The sequence below is a fragment of the Periophthalmus magnuspinnatus genome, chromosome 6 (genome assembly GCF_009829125.3).
Source record: "Periophthalmus magnuspinnatus isolate fPerMag1 chromosome 6, fPerMag1.2.pri, whole genome shotgun sequence".
NCBI classification, from domain to species: Eukaryota; Metazoa; Chordata; class Actinopteri; order Gobiiformes; family Gobiidae; genus Periophthalmus; species Periophthalmus magnuspinnatus.
Window position 1 is genome coordinate 4,245,983 of NC_047131.1, and position 18,334 is coordinate 4,264,316.

At 40.4% G+C, this 18,334-nt stretch overlaps 1 protein-coding gene across 1 annotated transcript in view; it reads right to left on the reverse strand.

The window, feature by feature from the left end:
* plxnb2b (plexin b2b) overlaps window positions 1-18,334 on the reverse strand; it is a 455,012-nt gene that overhangs the window by 192,142 nt on the left and 244,536 nt on the right. Inside the window, exons 31-33 of the mRNA XM_033967743.2 lie at window positions 11,843-11,999; window positions 6,842-6,942; window positions 831-915 (exon numbers count right to left, since the gene is read on the reverse strand). Of these exons, the coding sequence (XP_033823634.2) occupies window positions 831-915; window positions 6,842-6,942; window positions 11,843-11,999 (343 nt within the window). The remainder of the gene's footprint in view (window positions 1-830; window positions 916-6,841; window positions 6,943-11,842; window positions 12,000-18,334) is intronic.

Genomic DNA, 18,334 nt, shown 5'->3' on the forward strand with positions numbered 1-18,334 from the left:
AATGCCTGTGTGAGAAAATTGTATCAAGTGTGTGGTGAGGGGTTTTACAGCCACAAAACATACAGAATAATTGTAAAAAATAAAGCTGATACTTCGCGGATTTTGGCTTTTGTGGGTTATTTTTAGATCGTAAACCCCGCGATAAACGAGGGACCACTGTAATGAATAAAAACAAACTTGTTCAAATGCGATAATACTGAAATATGTTACTCGAACATAACACCATTATGTTTCCTATAGAATATTTTTCCTTTGTGGCACTATGCAAGTTTTTAGGTGGAGGGTTCAAAACCTTTGATTCTAAATGTTGATATTGTTGTTTTGCCTGGAATTTTCCACAAAATGGTGTAAATTTAGCAATAAAAATGGCTATAATTGAAAGAAACACAAGATGGATACCTTTAGGGCCATACTGTGAAACACTGGAGTCAAACAGGTGACAGATTCTCCACCAAAAAAGTTACACAGAGCACCTTTAATTCACTATCATCTCAACACGAAAGCATCTCAAAAATACAGAAAAAAATAATATGACAGATGAATATGCAAGTGGAGACAGAAGGAGGTAGAGAAAGAGAGAAAGAAAGATTTGCGATGCCTAATCAACTATTCAGGCGTGTCCATAAAAAGACTGAGATGAAAGCGTGCATTATAGTTCAGGGGAGGTACATAAAACACCATATATTTGCATGTTCAATGAGAGAAGGGGGGTTTGTAAATGTTGACACTAAACCCACAGAGACATGCCTGAGTCCCATGTGCCCTCAACAAGACGAGGCGTGAAAACGGGCGAATATATTACAAAGAAAGAAAAAAAAAAGTATACGTACGTTCTTCGTGGTTTTCGTGGTTTTGGTCGTAATTTTGTTGAGTGTGAAGAACTCTCGACAGAACCAACGTGGCGTTATCTCTGACCTGTGAACAGAAATAAGAGAAAGGGATGGTATTAATAGATTCCTCATCCTTAGCCGCACTTGCCCCGGGGCAGCCAGCAGCTTCGACCACGTCCACGACACACACGCACACTAATACATTCATTTATTTAGTCATTTTACATTAATTAACGACTGCAAAGTATTTAAAACCGCTTAAAATATCCAAACTGAACATTGTTGTATCTTTTGCATGGGAAAAAGTCCTCAAAATGTCTCATATAGAACACAACGGCAAAAGAATAAAGCTGGTTGAGGGTTTGAATAGTCTTAACTGAGGTAAAAGAAGTAATAATAAAGTTGTATTCTGTGGTGGTTGTCTGCTTCTAGTCACAGCTGCCCGAGGTAAGTTTATTTGTACAGCACAATTCATACGCAAAATTACTTCAAACTGCTTTACAGAATAAGAAAAACATTAATCACAACACTAACAGAACCAAGGCTGCCATCCTGCCTCTAGAAAACACTCTCACACGCCACACACACCATTTTCATACTCAAGGTTGGTGAAGTGGCTTGCCCAAGGACACAACAGAATTCACTGGTCCAAATGGGAATCGACCTGAATTGGTTGAGCCACGGCGACCTCCGAAATTTCTTTACCCGTTACTTTGCAGGTTGGTCAAGTTTACGTTTAATTTACCGTATTTTCCGGAGTATAAGTTGCGCTTTTTTCATAGTTTGGCCGAGGTGCGACTTATACTCAGATGCGGCTTATACACTGCCTGGGTTTAACCAAGCAACAATGCCACAGCAAATATGTGGCGTGATCAAAGCTAAAGGCGTCCAACGAAATATTAGCTTTTTTTTTTTTTGGTGGCGACTTTTTTTTTTTTTTTTGGCCAGGCAGTGTATGTGAATGTATGTATGTATGTATGTTTTTTCTTTATTATCATGCATTTTTTGGTTGGTGCGACTTATACTCCAGTGCGACTTATACTCCAAAGTAGAAAAAAAAAATGTGTCCTCTGCATTTGACCCATCCTTCAGTAGCAGGAGCAGTGAGTGGGTCCCATCTCCAGATCTTGAGCTAGTCTTAGTCAGGATTACCTTCGCTGCAACCCGGCCGCCGCGCCGCTCGATTCTTGTAAGCGAAACAGAGTAAACATGTATCTTTATTAGCGCTCTTGTTTAAAGTCAGCAGTGCGCCTCCGAGCCAAACTAATTCAAAATGGACGCCTCGGAGCAGCAGCGGCACGGACAGTTTATTGGAGGTATTTACTGGTCATGTTCTTTGGACCGTCCCACTTATTGACCACACATACGCTGTGATTAGCACTACTTCAACAGATACCAATGAATCTATATCCAGGCCCCGCCCTCATTTAAGGAAAGAAGAGAGAGAGAAGAGAGGGAGGAAGGGATGGAGAAGGAGTAGAGTAGAAAGATAAATTAAAGCGATAAGGACAAAGAGGGGAGGTGAGATAGAGGAAACGGAGGAAAGGTGGTTCGGGAAATGCGTAGAAGGGAGAGAGATAGGGGGGAAAGATAGAGGAAGAGACAGAAAGATAGACAAAAGAGAGAAAGAGAAAGAAACGGAAGGGAGCGGGTAGACAAAGGAGAACGGGTTAGGGGAAAAGAGAGGGAGGAGCGATGGTGAGCGAGGAAAAAATACCAGGAGAGAGAAAGAGAGATAGAGGGAAGGGCGGCGAGTGAAATGGAGAGGAAGGGATGTTCAAACAGAGAGAGAGAACGAGAGAAAGGTTGACACAGAAAGAGAGGGATGACAGAGAAGCAGAAAAAAGAAATGGAGAGAGAGAGGGACAGACATCAGGATTTAAACGTTAGGATGGAGGGGGCATGTTTGTGATGACCTTTAGTTTAGCCGGATCGATTCAGAGTCATGAAGATTTAGTGTCAGAGTGAAAAGTGTCAGACGCACGGGGAGGTTAAAGTCCTCTGCTCAGGTACCACGTAAATCTACAGGAAATGTTCTGGTATAAAATGTTCTGTTTGGTTATAAAATGTTGCATCGGCCTCAGAGGCAGGTTTTAAAAGAGTAAAGACCCATAAGCTGTCATAAGTAATGCATTTTTAAAAAACGTTTTCAAACCATAACAGACACGGTTATTAAAGATGCAATGTGCGACATATGAGGGTTCTGCCGCTTGTTTGTCTCCATGGAGATGTTACTGCTCTACCCGGAATGTTCCACAGTATGGCATTAAACTAATCTATCCTGCATTTATTCAATTACGGGTTTCTATTGGTAAAATTGCTGTGAGGTGGCTGGCCTCTCCACAGATCTGACCTGCAACTTGGCCAGGTGCATCAAGGGGCAATCGATATTTAACGCCATACGGTGGAACATTCTAAGCTACGTACTAACATCAACATAAAGATAAAAGGTGCATTTTGTAAAACAGATTTTCACAAACATAACAGCGCTCCAGATTCAAGTGTTAATAGCGTCTATAAACGTTGCAGCACAAATCAATTTTATCTTTGAAAACATCTTATTTACTGTTTTTCATTTCTTTTCAACTTTGCTTTTCCAGAGTCGCCACTGCAAATGGTGTGCCCCAAGTTTGTTGTAACTTCATAAAAAGTGCTCTGTGTGTCAGCACTGAGACCAAATCTATTGTTGTGTTTATATTTGACAAGTCAGGGTTTGTGCAGATTAGAAAAGTGTTTTATATAAGCACAAAATGGCTCCTTTTCACAGCAGATATTTGCACATATACAGAGAAAACAACAAGTCCCGTGCTTATTTTTGATTCAGTATTTATAGTGTGCCGAGGGTTTGGTGTGGGTGAAACGGAGTACAAAATGCATAATATGTTTCTTGGCTGGAGGAAATATTGCATATAAAAATAACTTTTCATAAACTTTAAATGCCAGAAAAAAAAAAAGACTTTCCAAGGAATAGCAATACAGCAAGAATGAAACCAACTGTAATGAAGCAGGACTGAGACAGAACTACACCAGGTATATTAAACGCTCCAAACTACCTCTAAATCTGGACTAACCCAGTATTCAGTCAGGACTAAATGAGAACCAGACCTGGACTAAATGATCATGGGTGAATCTAAACCAGGATAAAACTGTCCAAGAAAAACAAATTATGATCTCAATGTCCAGCAGAAGATAAGTGGGTCTGTAGGATTAAACCGGGTCTAACACAGGTCTAACACAGGTCTAGGACAGGTCTAAACCAGGTCTAAACCAGGTCTAAACCAGGTCTAAACCAGGTCCAAATCAGGTCAAAACGAGGTCAAAACCAAGTCTAAACTAGGTCTACTCCAGGTCGGTCAAACCCAAGTCTAAACCAGGTCTAAACCAGGTCTAAACCAGGTCTAAACCAGGTCCAAATCAGGTCAAAACGAGGTCAAAACCAAGTCTAAACAAGGTCAAAACTAGGTCTACACCAGGTCGGTCAAAACCAAGTCTAAACCAAGTCTAAACCAGGTCAAAACCAGGTCCAAACCAGGTATAAACCACAACTGAACCAGGACTAAACCTGTCCAAAGCCATACAATAGTGCAATAAACATAAGACAAGTGGGTTTAACCTAGGACTAAATCAGTATTAAGCCAGATCTTAAACCAGTTCTTCACCAGGATTAAACCAGATATAAAACTAAAGACTAAACTAGTGGTCAAGACACACACACAAAAGATAATCCACACAAGGCACTGTAAACTAGGTCTAAGCAGAACTAAACCAAGTCTAAACCCAATCCACTTTCACTCTCCAGTCTAAACCACATTTTGAGAAGTACTGCTCCAGTCTCTTCACACTATAATTTTGTTTTTATTTCTTTGGTTGACAGCACGCAGAGCAGATAAACTACATACATTCACACTTGACTTTAGCAGTTCTGGTGATATCCTGAATAATCATATGCCACGCTCCGGTGAGAAGAGCGTTATGACAAAACTCCCTCTCACAAACTGCCACCGCGACGCAATATGCTCTGCTAAGTGCACATGGTTAAAAGAGACGGGCCATTCACAGCCACACGCCCACACAAGCAAGTCCCATCAACCCACGCTGGAGAGCATAGACATAACAAGTTATGATAAACAAATTAAAGATGCCCTGGGTAACATTTCTAGCGGATGGCCTGTCACCTGCTTGTCTCCATAGAGAAGTTATTGCTTAGATGGGAATATCCCACACTATGGCATCAAAGGTACTATATTTATACTAAATTTAATGTTATTGTGCTGTTCAGTCATCAAAAAATACCCAAAGTTGTGTTATGTTTAATTCACACATTTGAATAATCTTTAATTATTACTCTGTCTTCGTCTGCAAATGCTCCAAATGCTCTGTTCCACCTTGTGATGTCATGTAGTAGTAGCTTTCAAGTTAACAGCTCCTTTTACCTTTAGTTCAGTAGAGATTGGCAATTCCAGGGATGAAATGATCCAAAACCACTACATGACATCTAATGAATGAGTTTAAAAACACAGTGGAGCACTTCCTGTGTTGCCACATGATGACATCACAAGGTGGAACACAAAATGCTGTGTTCCACCTTGTGTTTTCTGTTTGAGAGAAGAACTCAACCAGGGTTTGTGTGTTAAACATAAAACAAAACACAACTCCAGGTCTGTTTGGGATGAGGAAACAACATTAGAACTCAGATCATAGAACAGTGTAATATGGGCCCTTTAAACTTATCCATCTTACATTTATTAATTTTCAGTTTTTACAGCTAAAAATCTTGAAAAAAATGCATTTATGCATTCTAACTGTGAGCGGGCTTATCTCTCCACAGATCTGACCTGTATGGTGTTACCTGCTTCTCTCAATGGAGAAAAAAAAAGTTTAATGCCATACTGTGGAACATCATTGCAACAAATACTGTTCCTTAAAAAATCCTTTAACTAAAATCAACATGTTTTATGATAATCCGCTTATATGAGTAAATGTATGTTTTGCCGTTCACTCTCATAATTGAAGTTTGTCTCCATGGAGATGTTACTGCTTTGCCTATAACACTCCACAGCCTGGCATTAAACACGTGACATCACCAAGTTAAAAGTCAGGTCTGTGAAAAGGCGGGCTCACAGTGACATTGTTTGACTGCTAATGTTTTTAAGTAATAGAAACTGAATAAATGCAAGACAGATTAATTTAATGCCATACTGTGGAATATTTAAGGCAGTGCAATAACACCTCCAGAGACAAGCAGGTGACAAACCCCCAGGCGGAAAAGTTACACAGTGCAGCTTTAGCAGGATTTTTATACAATCATACAGAAAATATGCTCTGCTAAGTGCACATCGTAAAAATAGACAGGCGATCCACAGCCACACGCCCACGCGAGGCTGAACCAGTCCCTCAGCCGCACTCAGCGAGTCTCAGTCTGGAGACAGGTTCTTTCAATTACACCGAGCAGAGAAATATCAGTGTTATTTTGAGTGCTGAGTGGAAAGATAAAATGTGTTCAGTTTATCACAAAATAATTTACCGAGGTCAGATTCAGTTTACAAAACAATTAGATAAAGTACAAAGAATTTTTAAATACCCTGCATAAAAGGGGTCAAACACCAATGTACTTTTTGTGCAAGATAAATATAAGAGTTCATCAGGCTACTACATCAAATACTGCTACTACAACCACTACCACCACTAGTTTTCAGTTTTTACTTGCTATGACAAATGTCTTAGTCTTAGTTTTTTTGATCAATCAGAAACTAGACTAGTCTAATTTTGACAACTACTACTCTTACGACATCTGTCCAGAGACAAGGCAAGTTCAAGAAGCAATATTTAAAAGGAATTTAAGAAAACATTCAAAAATAAATGAATGCAAAACTGTAAAATACAAGAAAATACGTCACCAATTTTCACAAAAAGAGCTGCTCCCGTACTACTGCACACACTCTAAGTAAATGTCCATCCTCAATCTGTGGATAAGCTTTGACTTGAGCCTGAGTTATTGTATCTGGACTTACATTGTAGTGAGCCAGAGTGTTGATGCGTCTCCAGCGTCCCTCCTTCTGAGACGTGAGGTCGAGGTCGGACAGGATCTGCCCCGTGGAGCCTGGCCGCCATTCTGGGATACAAACAAAAGAAAAACAAACACACCGCTTTATACAGGAGAGAGAAGAAAAAAAATCTCAAAAAAAGGCCAGCTTTTGTCCATCATAGAATCACACATTTTGTTCAATGGCTACGATGGCAAGTCAATAAAAAATAGCCAGTTTGCATTATGTCTGTATGTTAATCCCTGTTAGTTTCATGTGGTAATGTTAAAGGTGTACTATGTGACTTTTCTGGTTGAGAGTCTGCCACCTGCTGGTCTCTAAGGATATGATATTGCTGATATGATGATACTAAGTTTATCCATCTCCACAGAGACAAGCAGGTCATACAGCAGACACCAGGCTAAGTTACATGTCAGTGGATCACGGTTTACAACGTATTTTTTGGAGGATTAGTTACATTCTTGTCTTGTTATTGCTTAGAATGTTCCACAGTATGTCATCAAACTTCTTTATCTTCAAGGAGACAAGCACGTCAAGTTACAGATCAAATGTGCCCATGCTTTTCAAAATATATATAAGCAATAAAAACACCTCTAACTGAATAGATTATACACGCTTAATGCCAAACTGTGGCACATTCCAGGCAAAGTAAGAACATTTTCATAGAAACAACCCTCCACCAGTAAAAGTTACATAATTCTACATTTATATATTTTATAAAGATTCATAATTACATCAGCCACATTCAAGAATACTATTTTATACCAAAGCACAGTGAGTGGACCAGCAAGCTACTGTACTGTGTGTCTTATCCTCTCAGGAATCATCCACAAAATGAACTGTGCTCGGGGCCAAAAACGAAACAAGCCCCTATTTCTGAATGATGTAAATCAAATTAGATTTTCATACCAAGATTAAAACACTGTCACTGCTGTAGACCAAGGCCCACCAGCATGCGATATTATTCAGTCAAAAAAAAAAAAAAAATGACATAAAAGAGGTATTCTTTCTGATTTTGCATGAAACAAGGCAGCTTATCTAAAATGCAGAAAGATCTACGACATGCGTGGGAATAGTGAACAGCTTTGATGTTTTTGAATTCGTCTACAGAGTCTTTTAAAATGGGTCCCCAAGGTTTGTGACAACAGTGCTGGCAGAGTCACTTTTTGTTTTTTTTTCCCTCTAGTCAACTACTTAGTCATAGTCAACACTTCTGTATTTGGCAGACTTCAGACTTGTTTGGAAAAGTCACATTGACGTTAATTATAGATAAAGTTCATTAGTTTTGATGAATGCCACTGCTATATGAACCAGTATTAGAGAAATAAGTACTGAAATGCTACATCATTTAACTTTTTAGATCCATAAAATAAATAAATAAATCACAAAAATACATGGTAAAAACAATAAAAGATAGAGAGGACACAGGAGGACACAGGACAAACAATCGGTGGATGGGTCCAGGTGGTTGAGGTCTCAGAGGTCCGTCTGAAGAGGAGGGTTTTAAAATAAGTTTTGAAAGAACAGAGAGAGTCTATGTCACGGATGGATGATGGGAGGGAGGTCCAGAGTCGGGAGGCCCAGCGACTGAAGGCTCTGGCCCCCGTAGAGACAGGCGGGACAGACAAAAGGCTGGCAGAAGATGAGCCTCGGGAGTATGAGGAAGTGTAAGGGTGGAGGAGGTTGGACAGTTAAAAATGTGCGAGATTGTGAAGGGCTTTGAGAAGGATTTTATAACTGATGCGGTATTTGATAGGAAGCCGGTGGAGTTGACAGAGGATGGGGGTGATGTGGTCAAAAGTGGGGGTCCTGGTGAGTTTTGGAGTTTTGTTTAAGGTAGACCAAACAGGAGAGAGTTACAGTAATCTAAGCGTGACTAGAAGTGACTAGAGTATGGATGAGTATAGATGTGCTGTGGGAGGTGTGTGAGTGTCGAAGGCAGTGAATATTTCAAAGTGAAAATAAGCAGATCTGGATGTGAGCAGAGAAAGGGAAGGAGCGATAGAGATGGGCTACTGATTTTTGAGAATGTGACTTTGGTACCAAATGAAGAGGACTTGTTTGTTTTATTGCCATTTCATTTGAGGAAGTTCTGGAAATATCAAGTTCAGGGATAAGGACAGTGATGGGCTTTGTGGAGAGGTAGAACTCGGTGTCATCCATATAACATAACTGTTGTGCTCCTTAAAGATTTGACCAAGAGGGAGTAGATAAATAATGAAGACGAGGGGACCGAGGATTGAACCCTGGGGGACACCAGTAGTGACAGGGGTGGGGTGAGATTAATGATTTTTACTTTGGACAAACTGACTACGGCCAGAGGTGTAGGATTGAAAGCAAGAGAAAGCAGTGCTGACGATACCAATGGAAGCTAGTTGGTGAAGAAAGATAAAATGTGAAATTGTAATATAGACGTAAGGTCAAGAAGAATGAGGATAGTCGTGAGTCCAGGGTCTGCAGTTAAGAGGACGAAAACCAGACAAATTGTTCATAGGGAGTATGGAGATGTGCAGCAACTGTTTTTCCAAGATTTTAGGTAGGAATAGAAGGTTGGAGATTGGACGGAAATGTTTGAAGTTTGCTGGGTCATAATCAGGCTTTTTATGGAGTAAGCAGTTTTGAGAAGAGGAGGGACAGAACCAGAAAGAAGGGAGGAGTATATGATAGTGGTGATAAAAAGAGAGAGGGATGATAGACAGGTTTTGACTAGGGAGGTGGATAGGGGGTCCAAGTGGCAAGAAGATGATTTAGCTTTGGGAATGACGGAAAAGATTACAATGATGGAGGGTAGTTGAAAATGAGATAAGAAGGAGGGGAGAGTTTGCAAAGTGCATCATGGCAGAAAGATGGTAGCTGTAGGTGTTTTGTAAGTCTGTTGACAGTAGAGAAGAGGGGACGGTAGTTGCCATGACTGGAGTTTATAATGGATGTATAGTACGAGGATTTAGCTGCTGAAATGGCATCTTTATATATAATGACTATACCATGAGGCAAAGCATTTTCAGGGGAGCAAATGTGTCCAGTAGATTATGGAGTTAAATATTGAGCAGCAGATGAGGTCTAATATCTGGCCCTTTGAGTGTGCAGAAAAGTCAACACATTGCATAAATTCAAAATTGTCAAAACATGTAGAATAATCAGCCAGTCCACCACACCCACCAACATGAGTTGGCAGTGGTAAACAAACCCAGCTGGTGTGGCCTGGTTCAGATCTGTGAAGTCACCGAACCATTGCCACGTCTCTGTGAGGCTCAAGGATCCCGTTTATACCGGAAAAATATCACAAACAAAATCTCCCTTGTTGGAAAGTGAGCGGACGTTCAACAGCCTGATCACGCTGTTAGTGTACTGACCGAGCTAGCTTAGCTAGCACACCACAGTCAGCAGCTGCATGTCCAATAGATCTTCTGTGGGGACAATTGGTAGCCCAAAAATTCTGTATGAAGTTTGTATTATCTACAGTTCCTCCTAGACCACTCTGAATGTACTTTCATCAATCGGCGTAGAGAGCGCCAGGAGGATGTACCTGGAATTCCTGTGGAAAGCTGTAGCAAAGATGTCGGAATCGGAGAAGTTACTCTGCCACGTATTGGATTAATGCTGCAGCTGGGTTGTCCATTACCATTAGAAGAAGGATCCAGACACATATCCAGAGGAATATAACAGCCAGCTTCATGGTGGCCAACAAGACCGTGGGGATCATATACTTCTCAAGCAGAAGTACAAACACCTAATAGACTCATTGATTGATTGCTGCCTGGCCACACATTAAAGGAGGTGAGAGCAGCAGCAGCCAGACACATCAGTGTTCACTCTCACGCTCATCTATTGAACTATATGCTACTTTGAGAAATGATGCTCATTAAATTAAAAAAGACTGTGTCACTTTTCTGGTGGAGAGATCACTATCTGCTTGTGTCTATGGTGATGCCAGTGCCTACAGTACAGTACAGTAGCTTGACAGGTGACACTATGGCCAAGTTACAAGTCAGATCTGTGGAGAGGTGACCCTGAGTAAGATATACATGTTCAATGTATTCTTTATTAATTTTTTTTGCATGAAAACAGTAGTAGAATAGTAGATTTTTGACTGTTGAGATATAAGGTTTAAGAAGCTCTATTCATAAATTTCAGTCACTTTGTTATGGACGCCATTTTGAGGACCATTAAAATGCAGCATATTTTGTTTTGAATAAATTGCTGTGGCAACAATCCAAATATTATTTCACCGCTCTTCACAAAACCATAACCTCAGACAAGTTGGGAAAAGTCACATTGAAGTAAATAATGGATAAAGATAATTAGTTTTGATGAATGCAGAAGATGACATGAAATATTTATATTGGTTTGAATGGACGCAGGGCTTAATTTGACATTCATACACTGAGGGATGTGAGGACTTTGTAATAGCCTATGTTTATCAAATTAAACCCTGTCTGGAGCTGTTGTTAAAATAGCTCAGACAAATTGCTTTGAATTGTAGTTGATTGCAGTAAATAGTTCAAATAAGTTGTGTCTATGCGGCCCATAAGCACTTGGGCATAGTACTTATGCACTCATAAACAGAGTAGGTGTCTAACAGTACATTATGTGATAGAATTTCAGCCGTTGAAATCCAAATAATAACAATTAGTATAATAGAGACAGAATTTCCACATAACTCTCACTTAGCGTAATGTTAAACCAATGGAGATTTTAAGATGGTGAATATTTGTGTTCATTCAAAAGTGTTCTGACTTTATAGTCATAATTATATTTTTAGCAACAGTGACTCAGCAGCTTATCAAGTACTTCCACAGCTCTTTTGTTTACTTTTTAATATATTTTTGGCTGGACATGTTCCACAGTTACCAGAATACTTTAAGATTTTCCAATAATGAGAAATTTTTGAAAAAGCAGTTACCCCCAAAAAGCCCTCAGTTACAGTACCTTGAGTATTTGTAATTATTCTTCCCTCCCTGTACTTACCCAGTGTTACGGACTCCACCTTAGGTCTCTGAGAGTAGGGCAGGTTCCTGTACACCTGCTCGATGATCTTCTCCTTCACCTGAGAGATGGTGTCGCAGTTCAGCACTTTGACCGGCGTCACGTCAGGGCCCTCTCCGTGGACCAGTACCTGCAGGGTCTGAAAAACAAACACACCTCTGCTCAACACCGGGTCCAAAAAACAAGCGCACCTCTGCTCAACACCGGGCCTGAAAAACAAACACACCTCTGCTCAACATCGGGCCTGAAAAACAAACGCACCTCTGCTCAACACCAGGTCTGAAAAACAAGTGCACCTCTGCTCAACAAAGGGTCCAAAAAACAAACACAACTCTGCTCAACACCGAGCCTGAAAAACAAATGCACCTCTGCTCAACACCAGGTCTGAAAAACAAATGCACCTCTGCTCAACACAGGGCCTGAAAAACAAATGCACCTCTGCTCAACACCAGGTCTGAAAAACAAACGCACCTCTGCTCAACACCAGGTCTGAAAAACAAACGCACCTCTGCTCAACACAGGGTCTGAAAAACAAACACACCTCTGCTCAACACCGAGCCTGAAAAACAAATGCACCTCTGCTCAACACCAGGTCTGAAAAACAAACGCACCTCTGCTCAACACCAGGTCTGAAAAACAAGTGCGCCTCTGCTCAACAAAGGGTTCGAAAAACAAACACACCTCAGCTCAACACAGGGTCTGAAAAACAAACACACCTCTGCTCAACACAGGGTCTGAAAAACAAACACACCTCTGCTCAACACCGAGCCTGAAAAACAAATGCACCTCTGCTCAACACCAGGTCTGAAAAACAAACGCACCTCTGCTCAACACCAGGTCTGAAAAACAAGTGCGCCTCTGCTCAACAAAGGGTTCGAAAAACAAACGCACCTCTGCTCAACACAGGGCCAGAAAAACAAATGCATGTCTGCTCAACACCAAGGGACTCATTTATGAAGCACACATTCATACAATACTGTTACATACGTGATTTTATACGCCTAGTTTGTGATCTATAAATAGACAAGTTCACATCAAAATGAGTCTGGTCTGAATGCTCTGAACTTTGGCAGTTTCAGGGCTTTCAGAGATGGGACGGAAGAAGATCTGAGCTCAGAGGGACGAGATGTTAGAAACATTGAGGAAGTTTGTGAATATTTTTTGTTTTGTCCCTACATGCACTTTTAGTAAGAATTCCACACAATGAGACCCCAGTCTGAAAAACAAGCACAGCTCTGCTCAACACCAGGTCTGAAAACAAGCGCACCTCTGCTCCTTAAGTGGGGTAGACAAACTATTCAATATATTTGGTACCTATTATATTAACTTACTGATATTTGCCATAACATTGTTTTATATATTATGTTATACTCTTTTATATTATTAAAATAATATAAATCAAAGCAAAAACAGCTCTATGGTTACAAGCAGGCACCATTACAAGTCAGGTCTGTGGGGAGGAAAGCCTGTACAAAGAAATAATGCATTTTTTTTGAAGCAGTACGTTTATTGGGTGAAATGTCACATCATGCAGCTTTAAACATACATAGCTGTTTAAGACATGGTCAATATTAATTAGACAGATAATAAATTCATAATAGAGCTTGGGATGGAACGTCAAAAACGTCCCTTATCATGGAAATCCGCCATATTTGTGGCAGAAGTGTAAACTCTCAGAGATTTAGTCAAAACAACGTTAAAAATGTAACAAAAGCACAGTGGAACAACCAGATCAATGCCTGGGTTACTGTGAATAATATAGAATACTTTTAGCATTTAGCATCTTAAAATCTCCATCGGTTTAACATTAGGGTCACTGAAAATTCTATGAGGTGTGACTTGACCATCCTGAGCTCTGTACACTTTAATAAACTCCACTGTTGCCCAGGTAAACAAATCAACTTTTCCTTACTCTGTGTTATAAAATTTCGTCCCAAAAACTACTCCTCCTGTCTGTACTCCAACCTCTGGCTTCATAAAATAAACACTGCAGACATTCCAACATGGCTTCCGGCCCAGGCTCAAACGCTTGTCTCTGCAGGGCTGGTGTTGTCATGGCAACAGTTTGGCAAAGTCCTGGAGCACGGTGACACCTGCCAGGTCGCTTGTCACCTGGTCTGGCTAATGACCGCGACCTGCTTCACCTCCTCCACCCGGTGACTCTGTGCGAAATAACTAACTGACCACTCACTGCAGCCACGGCAACAACAACAACAACAACAGGGTCAAGTGTGTGTGGAGAAAGAGAAGCCCACTGGAGGAGGCTAAAGCAACGGAAATATGGTATATATCAGGACAAAACCAGGGTTAAAAAGGATTCAACCAGGTCTGGACAAGGGCTAAACAAAGACCAAACCAGGACCAAAACAAGGGCTAAACCTGGACTAAAAATAGGGCTACTCCAAGACTAAAACAATGACTAAACAAGGGCTAAACCTGGACTAAAACAAGGGCTAAACCTGGACTAAAACAAGGGCTAAACCTGGACTAAAAATAGGGCTAATCCAAGACTAAAACAATGACTAAACAAGGGCTAAACCTGGGCTAAAACAAGGGCAAAACCTGGACTAAACTGAGGGATAAACCAAGACTAAAGCAAGGACTAAACAAGGGCTAAACCTGGACTAAAACAGGACTAAACCTGGGCTAAACCAAGGACTAAACCTGGACTAAAACAAGGGCTAAAACAAGGGCTAAACCAAGACTAAAACAAGGGCTAAACCAGGACTAAACCAGGGCTAAACCAGGGCTAAACCAGGACTAAACCAGGACTAAACCAGGGCTAAACTAGGGCTAAACCAAGGCTAAACCAGGACTGAACCAGGACTAAACCAGGGCTAAACCAGGGCTAAACCAGGGCTAAACCAGGGACTAAACCAGGTTTAAATCAGGACTAAACCAGAACTAAACCAGGGCTAAACCAGGTCTAAAGCAGGTCTAAACCAGGTTTAAACCAGGGCTAAACCAGAACTAAACCAGGACTAAACCAGGGCTGAACCAGGGCTGAACCGGGACTAAACAACCACAAAAAGGAGAAACATAAATATTCAAATCATGTAGTTTTGTTAACATAAACACAGTGAGAATAACAACCAAATAGGAGTACTGCTAAAAGAGTACTCAAGTAGGAGTATGGTGTTTATGAAGCACAATCTTATTAACATTATTGCTCAAATAAATGTACGAGCAGTGACAGAGGGAGAACATGCAAACTCCACTCAGACAGATTGCCTGACCAAACCACAGTTACAAATGTCCCGATGCTCTCAGTGTGATACAAAGTGGATATGGAAAGAGTGAAACATGGGCAGAGCGCTTTTCCGCCTCTGTAATTCAATCGCACGGGCCGATCCATCACGGTGGGAGACTGGTAATTCAGACTAATTTGATAATTGTGCTTGACAACGGCATTACCCACGGGTGCTTTTATTTGTGCTGACTTTAACAGAAAACAGCTGTGCGCACATTACAGAGCCATTATTGAAACCTGATAGTGGAAGTGGGGCAGTTCTAAATGAGTCCGATCTGGAGCAGGTGGATCAAAACCAGGACTATAACAGGATTTTACTAAACCAGAGTTAAATTAATACAGGCTAAAGTATAAACAAAACCTCAGCAGATCTAAAAAAAAGAAGAGTACTCAAATGGGACCAAAACAGATCCTTTAAAATGCTATGCTACGCTATCAGACTGAGGGCGACTGGAGAACTGAGATCAGAAATAATATTTTGGGGTTTTTTTTATTACAAAAAATAGACTGATAAATGTATAGAATAGGAAAGTTATTTAGATAAAAAAAAAAAAAACTAAAACAAAAAACTAAACTTCTTTCTAAGCTCCAAATAGTTTTAGCATAAAAAACAGTAGCACCATGAGGGCCCATATTTTTATTAAGTACTTGTTCAAAACTTCACTGGCTTGACTTTAGCTAAAACGTACGTGTGTAACTTACTGTATTTTCTGGAGTATAAGTCGCACCAGCCCAAAAAAGCATAAGAATGAAGGAAAAAAAAAACATAATTCACATATCAGTTGCATCTGAGTATAAGTCGCACCTACGGCCAAACTATGACTATTAAAAAAGTACGACTTATAGTCCAGAAAATATGATAATCACTCACACAGTTTTAATACAATTTGAATACCTGGAGAGAATGTATTTCACAGACATATAAACTGTGACCATATCCTGTCTTTCTGGTGCATATGATTGACAGGCGCATTGACGAGATCAGTCAAGAGCCATCAGGAAAGCATGTTGACCGTTTGTATCAAAATAAACATGGCGGTAACATAGCTAGATCTAGTCCCGAATGTTCCGTGCATATTCAAGAGGACATGTCTACCGCATTAGAGCGACGCTGCCAAAATTATACTGTTGTCTGATGCTCTGTGTAGGCAAACAATAGTGGTGAAACTATGACACTATGACAAAAAACATTTCTAAATTAGGAATGCATCTTAAATCATGACTTGCCAGATCCGAAATTGAATTAAATCAGCTAAAAAACAGATCTAAACCAGGACCGTTTCCAAATCCATCCCAGAAAATCCTGCCTTGAACTGCCAGCTCCCCAGTGTCCCCCCACCTTGTACCTCTTTCACCTTACCCCTGTTCTATTGGCAGTCATGGCTTGTCTGCTGCATTCAGTAACATTGACACTGGGAATGGATGTCACAGAGGAGCGGGCAGACCGGGCCTTGGGGGGTTTTGGTGCACGTTTCCATGGCAACTGCACCTCGGTTTTTGTCTGTGTGCACATCGTGTCGCTCACCACGCCGCCAGACAACATGTAATTTAGACGCGCGTTGTTCTGCCAGGCTGGAAAATAAGCTAAAAATATGGTCTCTGGTATGTAGGAGATGGAGGGATTCAATGAAAGGTGTTTGTGGATGTATCATAATTCAATGTGCTGTTCATTTCTATCAGCTCTAATGGCAAATATGAGAAGACTGAAAAATGTGATAATTATGTCTGTGAGTCACTATGGTTTCATATATATAATCATGCATTTCAGGGCTGAACGATTTTTGCTAAATTATATAATTGCGAGCAGCGGTTTTAATAGTAAGATTTAGTTGATAATTCACATTCTAAACACGTCCAGAGGGATTGTTATTCGAGAAAAACGCTGAAATACGGATATGATATGACTGAGATATGGAAACTAACGCAATAATCACATTCAGAACGTGTTTGTAGAAGTCAAAATGTTTAGCAGTTTTTACATAAGAAGAGGGGGGATTTTGTTGGTAGATTTAGCCTATTGTTCATTAACGATTGGAATTTTAATGTGGTTTTGATTCCTGTACTGTTGTCCCTCACTATTTACATACATGTTGGATCACAGTGTGACTCTGAAGTGCTGTATGTTTGCAAGTTTTCTCCCCGACAAAACCCACAATGTCGATGAAACGTTCTGCACCGTCAAATTTCAGAAATGCATTGTGTGTTTCCGTGCACGGAGAGGCGCCTCTGTGGATACCGCTGGAGCAGAGGCACGTGAACAACACATTTAAAGCGATCGAGGAAAGGGGATATAATAAATCTATGAAGGTTTGAACTTTGAGAGTGTTTAAACAAGAGAGAAATCTGAGAAAATGTTAAGGCCTGTCTGAGAAAAGATGATAAATATAATAATTCTAAAAATAAAGCTGACTTCTCTGTGGATTTTGCCTATTGCGGGTTATTTTTTAGAACATAACCCCCGTGATAAACCAGGGACCACTGTATATCTTGCAGGATTTTGAATGAGCCTAATATTATCCATTTTCCTGCAGCTCTCAAAGTCACTGTACAGTTTCATGTATTACTCATTCACTCTTCACACTCAATGGTTGCTTCTTCTGCAGCCACAGCAGTTACCCCCTGGAGTACAGACTGACCGCCTTCAAACACTCACACTACATTCATACATAGGCAAGGTGGGACGAGGACACGACAAAGATATGAACTGCCAACCTTCAAGTTTGAGAACGATGGCTTTAATCACTGAGAAACATCCCAAATAATCAAATTATTTATTAAAGGTGTAACTCTTCAGGTGAAGGGTCTGCCCTCTGTCTGGATCTATCTGGATGATGTTATTGCTTTTCCACACAATCTTCCAGGGTATGGCATTAAACTTGTCTATCTCCAGGGGGATGGGCAGGTGACATCACCAGGCCAACTTACAAGTGAACCACGCTCTATTGCAGTAAAAATATCTGTTTTCAAGAGATTTTTGAGGAATAAAAACCTGTAATTGATTAAATTAATGTAAATAACCAGCAGGCTGTGAACCTTTCACCAGAAAAGTGAAACAGTGCACCGTTAAAGCAGGATTATTATGTAAATTGGATGTATTCTGAATCATTTAGTTTTGTTACAATCGCTCAAAAATGGTTGAATTATTACTGTTATTACTGTCAACTTAGCCAGTTCTTAGGTTCGAAAGTTCCCAAAACTACAACCCAAAGTTCCTTACATCACTA